At 46.1% G+C, this 10766-nt stretch overlaps 1 protein-coding gene across 1 annotated transcript; it reads left to right on the plus strand.

The window, feature by feature from the left end:
- The first annotated feature begins 258 nt into the window (after positions 1-258).
- On the plus strand, positions 259-4837 carry LOC132579418 (lipid transferase CIDEC-like). Its single transcript, XM_060249752.1, has 4 exons — positions 259-382; positions 1052-1201; positions 2408-2595; positions 4595-4837. Exons 1-4 carry the CDS (start codon positions 350-352, stop codon positions 4755-4757), a joined length of 534 nt encoding a protein of 177 aa, XP_060105735.1. The 5' UTR covers positions 259-349; the 3' UTR covers positions 4758-4837.
- The last annotated feature ends 5929 nt before the right edge of the window (positions 4838-10766 follow it).

A 10766-nucleotide genomic window follows, 5' to 3' on the forward strand; every position in this document is an offset into this window, starting at 1 on the left:
TGAATCAAATCTCATACAAACATTCATTGGGGAGGGATGGTGGCTCAGTGGTAGAGCATATGCTTGGTAAGCAGAAGGTCCCAGTTTCAATCCCCGGCATCTCCAACTAAAAAAGGGTCCAGGGTGGTTCCTTCTGTTCTGAAGAAAGCCACGGTTCCCTTCTTTCCCACATGCAGCAGGTTGATTAGGGCAGAAGGGAGCAAGTGGAAGTAATGTCTCTGCTCTTGGTGCCTCAGGTGTGTGTCTTGCTGGTTGCACCTTTGTGACCCCAAAGCAATGGACCATGCCTGCACTTCAGGCCCGGTCTTATTGAGTAAGCAACTGGAACCACATCTTACACAAGGGGATCATGGCAGAGAGCTTAAGGGACCTGTTTGAGAAGGTGAGTATGGGGAACCCAGATTCTGAGGCTGTGCTTCTTGGCTGCATATCTACACTGTATTTATTTGCTTCCCCTTTCTTGTGGGAATTCTAGTGGAATCACAAAATGAGAGTTTGTGGTATAGTTTGAAATGTTGCAGGTCCACATTCAAATCTGCTGCAGGTAACCTGGGCCTGTCATATAGGGCAAGGGAGCATTGCAGGCAGGTGAAGTCAATCTTTAGAAGATATGGCAAACCAAGTGCCTGGGTAGGCTTGGACTTTAGGTAAGTCTGGTGCATCCATCAGTCATGGGGCAAAAGCTAATGAAGATCCTTCTCCTCTGTAGCTATGGCTGGCAAGCCTAGTACTGAGATTCAATCTAGCACAAGCGGAGGAAGCAGAAATGATGGCTACATAAGCGATTGCTACTTCCTATGGTTTCTGGCTACCCTTGGCTGAAAGGACACTGACTACAGATAAAGCACGCATGAGCCATGTGGAGTCCCATGCTGTTTCAGCCACCGCTTAATGGTGGTGCTGAGCTTGGTGTTCTGTCATTCCCCTGAACGTGATGATGCATCCCATGTGTGTAGAGTGCTGTTCACAAATTCTGGCAATGAACCCAGACATTGAAATTTTCTGGCTACCTTTCTGAATAGTTGGTAGTCCTGTCTAGTCAATCCTGCAGGTACACCTAGCATTGTCAGTGGTGGGGACCATCACCCTTGTCCTGGATGAGGTTGGCACCATTGTTGAAACAGAGGAGTTCTTCCAAACACTGGAAGAAGGCACAGTGTTCCTGGTGCTGACCAAAGGACAATCCTGGTATCCAAGGAAGGTGAGCCATGGCACATGCCAGTTTTTAGCAGGTATTGATGCTTCTATTAAATTTTGAAGTTTAATAGTACCTGAATTTCAACAGAAAAGTTTGTGACCATCCTAATATTTCTGACCTTTTCTAGTAAGGCACACTTGTCCTTCCCCTATGAACTTAACATTCCTTGGAAGACTTATGAGGAATGGTGGCATTCTCCTTGCAACTAGGAAGAAGAGAAAAACTATTTTAGTGCACAGAATATTTGGGAATCTGCTCAGAAAGGCACAGTCCTCCTAAGCTTCTGGGCTGCTGGCAAGCCTATCCCTTGGGAGGGAGAAGAGCAGAGGTTCAGGCATCGAAGAACTATGAACTTTAAAGAAATGACCTCAGCATCTCCATAAATTCCAGTTCTGCAGCATGGTGGCAGAAGTAACCAACACAAGTAGAAATGTGGAGCTGGCCAGAGAACTCACAACTTGCATGTCAACGTCGCAAAGAGAATTGGAGTCGAGTCTCAATAAACTGGTACTGAATTGCAGAGCTTAATTTGATAGTGTCACATTTCTGTTTATTAGGTATTAACGGGGCTTTTTTTGTAGCAGGAACTCCTTTGTATATTAGGCCACACACCCCTACTGTAGCCAATCCTCCTGGACCTTACAGTAGGCCCTGTACTAGGAGTCCTGTAAGCTCTTGGGGGATTGCCTTGATCAGGTGGCCTAATATGCAAAGGAATTCCTGCTACTAAAAAGACCCTGGATATTAAGGCTTTGGAGGAGGAAACAAGAATTTACAGAGCTATTGTATGCAGGGCTTTTTTTAAAAGAAAAGGCCCAGCAGGAACTCATTTGCATATTAGGCCACACCCCCTGACACCAAGCCAGTCAGAACCGTGCTCCTTCTCAAAAAAAAATCTCTGATATAAATGCAAGATGGTATTGCAGGTTGATCCCACTATGCGGTCTTAAAATCTTTCCTATCAATCATAACACATCACATAGCATGCTGTTAATTTTTGGCTCAAATAAACCATCAGCTTGCCAATTAAAATCAGTACTCTCAAGGTAAGTACAGGACATAAGTTCATGCACTGGCTCCTTTAGGCACTGATGTGCCAGCAATTAGAGCCTCTAGAGTGCTGAGTCATAAATCTATCATTGACGCACTACAGGTCATGTTAAAGCTGTCACTATCTGCCCACTCACTCACATGCTTCTGTCTGCACAGACTGCAGACTACCAGCTTACCCTGTCCCACAGACCTCACCAAAGGCTTGATGTGGCCTCCGTGACCTTTGTCCTATACAAGACCAATCCAGAGGACTTCATTGGCTGCCTGAACTTCAAAGCCACTCTGTATGGTGCATACAGCCTCTCCTATGACATATGTTGCTATGGGGCCAAGAGGCTCATGAAGTGTCAACACCAGCCATTTAATACAAGCATGAGAAGATGGAGGCCACTGGCGGGCAGAGAGTTGAAGAGTGACTAGGTTTATTGTTTGATTATTAGGTGGAACCATCTCTCCTATTATTGGGCCTATGAATGAATGTGAACTGAATTATGAATGAATGAATGTGAACTGAATTATGAGCTGAAATTTGTGACAAACTGGGCTCACCCTCCACAAACCCATGAACCTCATATGGTTCATGCTGGCAGATGTGTTGGTGCCAGCAGTGGACCTTGAAGAAAGCATTTAAAGAGACTACAGTCTCTTTAAATACCTTCTCCAAGCCACACTGACATTGTGGTGAGACTCAGCTAGTGAGCTCAGAAGGCATTTAAATACGTTCTGAGTTCACTTGCAAGTTGTGTGGTGGTGCGGCTTGCAAAGCCATTTAAAGGGGAACCCTTTAAAGGGTATCCTAGGAGAGCATAGGATCTTCCCCCTCCCAAAGCCAATTGGCACACAACTTGGAGGGTGGGTAGAGGGGCATCCCAGAGAGGTCTGAGATTTTGAGATGTGTGTGGTTTTGAGAAGTGATTTTGATTTCAGAGGTGTGATTTTGATGCTTCTAGCTTTCAGGAGGCCCATCTAACACACTTCCCTCTTTTGCACATTGGACCCTAGGATCTTCCCGCCTGAGGCAACCTGCACACAACTTGAAGGGTTGTATAAAGGGTCATCCCAGGGAGGTCCACTGGGAGTTTGATGCCTCCAGCTTGCAGCGGGTGGAGGAAGAGGGCTTCTACCACACCATATACCCCACAAACCAGTTCATTAAATGGAAAGGTTCATGAAGGTTCATTGTTTGTGACATCTCACGAATCGTCACGAACCTCCATTTTCCTATGCTTCTCCAGTGGGTATTCCATATACCTGGCCACTTGCCACTGTTGTAATACTCATGCAGCTGGGGCACAGGCAGCTCCTGAGAAGCTGGGTTGGAGCATGAGGAATGGGGGCTAGATTGTGGACATCAGTTCTAGGCCTCTGAGTCTTCTGGATGAAGTTGAACTGGTAAATACAATGGCCCGAGTTTCTACTGACGTTGAGCTGGTATAGCATGCTTCTGCACAGGCATCAGGAACATACTTGTGCTCTAGAGAAGATTGCCTGATTCTTGGAGGCTCATCAAGAGGCTCCCACTGAAGGACAGAATAGGTCCTCCTATTAGCTCAAGTTGCTCTATAGCAGGGGTGGCCAAACTTGTTTAACATAAGAGCCACATAAAATAAATGTTAGATATTTGAGAGCTGCAAGACATAAATGTCAGAGGAAGGAAGGACGGAAGGAAGGAAAATAGATGGGGAGGGAGCTGTGGAAAGAAAGCAACTTTAACTTTAAATGCATTCTCCAAGCTGCTGGCTGGCTTGGCTTGGAGAATGCATTTAAAGAGACAAATGCCTTCTCCAAGCTGGTCGACAGGGTGGTGGGAGTTTCTAGAGCCACACAACATAAGTTTGGCCACCCCTGTTCTATAGTATGAAAGAATGTAATGAACTTGTTTTGGTTGTGAGCAGTCTTGAGCAGGCTAGAAAGGCAATGTATAGATTTCCTAAACAAATCTGATGAAGACCCAGGACTATGTTCCAGCTCTAGTTGGCAAGATGCCTCTGGGCATGAATGAGGTGAGGAGTGAGACTCTTTTCCACCACTGGGTATTCCAAAGTAAAGTACTTCCATACACTCTGGCTATGAAGACCAATGCATGAAAGGCAGCTGTTGCTTTAATGGCCAACTTAGACAGCAACAGTTAAGCTAGTGGGCAACATCTGGTGGTGTCGTGTGCAGAATAAATGCTGTTTTAGTCTTTTCTTCGTCCCAAACTTATTGCTTTAGCTTAAGCAGGTGATTCTGATTTCTAGCTCCAAGAAGAGAATGAAAAGCTTCAGTCACCCTACACAAAACTAAGAACGAGGCCAATTTACTTCACTATCCCTGATGTTCTCCTGTTCTATTCCCTCCCAGGGAAGCCTTGCATTGGACACTCATTACAGTGCAAGCGACAGGTCATGTCCTCATTGGCAGTTCCTGTTATGTGCTACAGCTGCTAGATGCCACTGAGGAAGGAAAGAAAGGTGGCAAAGACTCCCCCATGGCTCTGCGCAAGTTCTGCTCACTTCCTGCCTAGAAGATGTTGCAATGAAAGCATTGCTGTCTGGACTCCTAGAAAGCTGATGGGGTGACTTTTCCCTGTCTCTTCCTCCTAGGCTCCAAAGAGCTCTATAGGCCTTTTAGCCTGTGCAGCTCCAAAGCCCGCTGGGGGAACACCAGCACTTGCACATCTCTTCCCCCACTTGTTCAGAACTTTTCTGGAATGTCACCCTTTAATCTGATCACTCTGCATGCATTACACACAGCACTTTTTATTTGGGATATGTGCAATAATACTAAAGTTTGCAAGAGGAGCTGTTCTACCCTTTTCTGGAAGAAGCTGAAGTCAAAAGGCTGGGCCCTGAGCGCCTTCACTTGCCCAGCATGCGCAGGATGGAATAGTTCAGTCTGGACCACAGAATTGCACAAGAAGCAGCTGCTATGGCTTGGCTTAGATCACTTAGCTCTATTGCTGCCCTAACTGTGTTTGTTTTACTGTTGGCCTGCTGATGGTTGATCTTATTTAACTGTTTACAAATAACTGTGCAATGGATTTCTTGTATTAAGGCTTGTTTAGTTTTCTTACAACCTGTGTTGGCTGCCTTACCTTAACTCTTTAGCTGGCTTCCTGGAGTGCCTCTCAGCTTATTGCAGCCAGCAGTCTAGCTGCAATAGGGAATTCTCTTAGGAACTGCGATGAGACTGCTTGCCTGTCTGTTCAGGGTTATAGATCAGGTTGCCTGCTCTGGGTTTGGAAAAGCTGGAGATTTAAAGTTGGAGCTTGGAAGGTTGGGCTTTAGAGGGGGAGGGACGTCAGTAGAAAATAAGGCCATACAATCCACCTTCCAAAACAGCCATTTTCTCTAGGGGAAGATGAATACAGGCTGTATGTAAATAATAAGCTACCTATGCAGATTGGAGATCAGTTATAATTCCAGGGGATCTTGAGCCCCCACCTGGAGGTTAAGAACATAACAGAAGCCATGTTGGATCAAGCCAATGGCCCATCCAGTCCAACACTCTGTGTCACACGGTGGCCAAAAAAAACAGGTGCCATCAGGAGGTCCATCAGTGGAACCAGGACACCAGAAGCACTTCCACTGTTCCCCAAGCACCAAGAATACAGAGCATCACTTGCCCCAGACAGTTCCAACACTCTGTGGCTAATAGCCACTGATGGACCTCTGCTCCCTATGTTTATCCAATCCCCTAAAGGTTGGTGTCCTCAGTTATAGAAATGGATATTGCAAGGAACATCTCAAGCATGTAGTTCCCGTCTGGTTGGCAACTCATGGAAGGAACATGTTTGACAAGGGCTGGGGGTGGGGCTGATGGGCAGAGCCATGTGCCTCAGGACAGAGCTGAAGAGTAGACCCAGGGGACAGATCAAGCAGGTAAAAATAGAGGTGGAATAGTGTCTTAGTGTTAGAGAGTACTTTGCTTTTGCCAGCTGCAAAGTTCAGTTAGTAAGTGATATGGAAGACTGCTGCCTTTTAAAAAAGGGAGGGGGGGGGACTAAAAATCTAGCAATTAAATAGAATTAAAATGGAGAGAAGGTATACACAAAGTAGAGACAAAAATATAAGTTTCTATGAAAGGTTTCCGAATATCTAAAAATAAGTCCATATGCAATTCTCATCTGTTATGCCATGCATTCAAATAGAGTTTTAAGTCCCTCAATCTATTGATTTACCAGAGTCCCTGAACAGCCATTATCAGCCTCAGTAGACAATACCGTCCTTGATAGAACAATGATCTAACTCGATAGATGGCAATGTCAGGCATAATTCATTTGAAGTGTGCTGCTCTATGTGTGTATCTGGCTGAGAAGCTCTCAGGAAAGCAAGGGAAGCAGGTGTGGCAATGAAGGACATTGCAATGCTTATGTGGCATATTTATTGTATACCTTACAATGCAAGCTCTGCTTTTACCTCTGATATTTGTGTGAGTTGGTTCAGTCTTAAGGGGGATGGGGAGTCCTGGCTGAGTTGTGTTTTTTAACATAGACTGCATGTGCTCCATTGTACTGAACACATGAAATGACTTATATTGAAGCAGATTCTTAGTCCATTGAAGTCAATATTGGTCAGGGCTTTTTTTGTAGCAGGAGCTCCTTTGCATATTAAGCTACACCCCCTGATGTAGTCAATCCTCCAAGAACTTACAGGGCTCTTCTTACAGGGCCCACTATAAGCTCTTGATGGATTGACTACATCAGGGGGTGTAGCCTAATATGCAAAGGAGTTCCTGCTACAAAAAAAGCCCTGATACTGGGAGTGGCTCTCCAGGATCTTGGACAGAGGTGTTTCACATCACCTCATGATTGATCCTTTTCACTGGCGATGCCAGGGTTTGAACATGGGCATTTTCTACATACAAAGCAGATGCTCCACCACTCAGACCTCACCCTTCTGAAACCCTCACCCTTCTGAAACTAGTTGCTCCTATCCCTGTATCACCTTGTTAATAACTGGGTGTACACTTATCTCTATTGCATGAACCCAAGAGCAAAAGGAGCCTGTGTGAGTCCCCTAATCCTGACTAGCAAAAGGGAATGTTACAGTTAAGGAAGCTGTTCCTGAAGCACTTGTGCTGAAAATGAAAGCTAGAGTTGGATACAATGGAGAAAGAGGAGAATGATGTAAGTTTTACTTTGGGTGCCCATTTGGAGAAAAAGGGGGTCATATAAATGAAGTGCTTTTCAAGTCTTAAGAGGCACTCTTTTCAACACCAGTCTTTTATTATTTTTTACACTGAATTAATCGCCCCATTCCAGCTTGGGCCAGGCTCTGGGCAAATTACAACATAGTTACAATACATAAAATTAATAACAGAAAAATTAGCTAAAACTGTAAAAACTCAGATGGCACCTGCAACTTGATAGCACTTTCCAGCACCATCTTGTGAGCATGCCTAGAGAAAACTCCCACAAAATGATGGAAATGAAAGCAGACGATCTAATCCAGTCTCACAAAGACACAGGGCCTTTTAAAAAATTGCGTTGTTTTTCTTTCTTTAGTAAGCAAGTAGTGTGCTTTTCCATTTGCTAATAATAATTTCAATCACAAGAAAAGTTAACTTTTCTCTTTTCCGAAATGGGTGTTACGGCAGACTGTTTGCACTTCTACAAAGCCTCAACTGGCTCATACATGCCTGGCAACCTTACTAAAAGTCTCTTGAAGAGGGGGTCAGCAAAAAGAATCAAGGCTGGAAGAGGGAATTCCTGACTAGGGTCTAGATCTGAACTATGTCCTTGGTGACAAAATGAGGTGAATACAGGTGAGATGATTCCAAGGCCCTGGCCAAAAGTCTAGAATAAGCCCAAGAATCACTGTTGCCATCCCACTCCAGGGCCCTAGGATTGCAAGCTCCAGGTTGGGAAATTCCTGGGAATTTGGGGGCAGAGCCTGTGGGGTTTGGGGACATGAGAAAGCTCAGCAGGGGGTCATCCCACCCTACAAAGCTGCTATATTCTCTAGGGGTATGATGTCTGCAGTAAAGAGAACATCTGTAATTCCGGGAGAGCTCCAGACCCCATCTGGAGGCTGGCAACTCTACTCCTGGTTTAAAAAGCAGCATTAAGCTATGCTCAATGTGCTGCTCTAAACAATCACCACCACTGCCCCACCCAGGAAACTGAGAAAGCCTGCACCTCTAGCCCAAATGATGGAACCGCTATTTTATCCAGGTGAGAACACTGCGTCAAACATGTTCTTTGCTTTATGACTGAGCGTTGCTTGTTCTTGCTTAGAGCAGATGAAGATTGAGGGGAGTACACACATTCTCCATGTTTATAAAGGAGCTCCACAAATGGGAACTGGCAATGGGAAAGTGTCAGTCAATATGTGTTCCTTGGATTTAGCCATGTGGGCGCCAAGAACAGGAGTTAACGGACTTGAACTGGTGAGGGCCCTTCAGGAACAAAAAGAAATGTAAAAATCCTGAAACTGCAAGAGCAATTGAGACTAGTCTGCTCTATTGATCACATAAGTGTGTATATTTTGTTGCTTTCCCCTGCACTCAGGTTTCATTCAGAGTCACATTCAGAAATGCAGCCGGGAGTTGCTTTTCTCCGCAGAGAAATGTGGAACCAGGAGGGGGTAATTCACCTCCTTAATTGCTGGGAGGTAGGCAGGTGTTGGAAGCACACATGGAGTCTTTTATAAAAAGAACAGGAAAGGTTTGTGAAAATTCAAAGGAAGGAGGGAAGAAAAGCCCCCCTCCCAATTTCTTCCTCCCTCACTTCTGCTTGCCTGTCTCCCACCAAGAAATAGTCCTGTATGGCAATAGAGTTAGAAGGACCTGGGAATGGATCTTCCCAGCATTTGGGAAAGGCAAATAGCAAGGGAGAAAGAGTGGGAAACAGAGGTGGTTTGACCCTTTCCTTTTTATATTTTTGCCAACTGTCTCAACTTGAAATAAATGTTGGTAGTCTTGAAGACGTCAACAGACTTTCATTTTGTTTTGCTACAGCAGACTATCATGGGTACACCTTTGCAGTCTCTCTTTGCCTAGTTTTTTCCCATTCTATGATTGCAGGAGGGATTTCAGAGGAGGAAGAGGAAGAAGATGATGAAGATATTGGATTTATATCCTGCACTCCACTCCGAATCTCAGAATATCAGAGTGGCTCACAATCTCCTTTATCTTCCTCCCCGACAACAGACACCCTGTGAGGTGGGTGGGGCTGAGTGGGCTCTCACAGCAGCTGCCCTTTCAAGGATAACCTCTGCCAGAGCTATGGCTGACCCAAGGCCATTCCAGCAGGTGCAAGTGGAGGAGTGCGGAATCAAATCGGGTTCTCCAGATAAGAGTCCGCACACTTAACCACTACACCAAACTGGCTCCCATAAGAAGAGTTCTGCAGGATCAGTCCAAACATCCACCTAGCCAGCATTCTGGGGCCCACAGTAGATGGCCAGAGGCTACAGGAAAGCCAACAAGGGCCCAGAGGATAAAGGCTCCCCCTCTCAATACCTGGCCTATGCAACTGGTGTCCAGAGATATACTGAAGATGGAAGTTTGACTGATCTATTGCAGGGGTGGCCATTGGCAGCATGGCCAATGGCTGGGACTGATGGGAGTTGTAGGCAAAAAAACTTCTGGAGAGCTACCGTTGACCACCCCGATCTGTTGCATCCAATGCCACATCTTCTATACTTCACATGCTGCGTTGGGTGAAGTAGGCCTTGCTGTTGTCAGTCATGAAGAACTAAGCCTAGGGTGGCCATAATGTCTGAAGGTCAGCCAGGGACACCTTTGGGGGGGGAAGGTAGGGGTGCGCACGCAGTGACGTCACTTCCGGCGACGTCGTGCCGCCGCCGGAAACAGGAAGTGACATCACTTCCTGTGACATCATTTCCTCCACGCCACCTGCCGGAAGCAGGAAGTGACATCACTTCCTGTGACATCATTTCCCCCAAATGACATCATTTCCCCCAAATGCCACTGCCGGAAACAGGAAGTGACTTCACAGCACTTCCTGTGACGTCCCCAAAAATCCCCCAAATATCACCGCCGGAAACACCAAGATTATTTATAGAGAGGGAAAGGGGGAAGTAAAGTTAAATGAAACTCTTTTTTTACTTTTCTCAAAGTGAGAAGACAAGAGAGAACGGGTTCCATGCTGAGAAGCCAGTCAGATTCCAGTGAGATTCCAGTGAGACTGTGCTGCATAATGCAGCCTATTTATTTTGTCCTGTTTGCTCTGTTGGCTCTATCTGCGCCACCTTCATCACTTTCGGGGTGTGGATCCCCCAGTGGGGTGGTCTCCTGACTCCCTCCGCCGGCTGTTTCTGATAGCCCTGCGCCCCCTCTTTCATTTGATATGTGTCCCGTGCGGGTGCCACCCTCCCGCCGGGAGATGCCGCAAAATGAGCCCCCTTGAGGCTTATGGCGGCAGGGCTCGGGGGAAGCGAGCTAGACTGCTGTTCTTTTGAGGGGTTATAGAGTGTTTCGAGCCCGTCCCTGTAGCATCGGTCCCATCGTTGTGGGACCCAGGGGGCCGGCGCAGCGGCACGCCGAAGCAGCCTGTCACTAATAACAC

Source organism: Heteronotia binoei, chromosome 11 (assembly GCF_032191835.1).
Source record: "Heteronotia binoei isolate CCM8104 ecotype False Entrance Well chromosome 11, APGP_CSIRO_Hbin_v1, whole genome shotgun sequence".
NCBI lineage: Eukaryota > Metazoa > Chordata > Lepidosauria > Squamata > Gekkonidae > Heteronotia > Heteronotia binoei.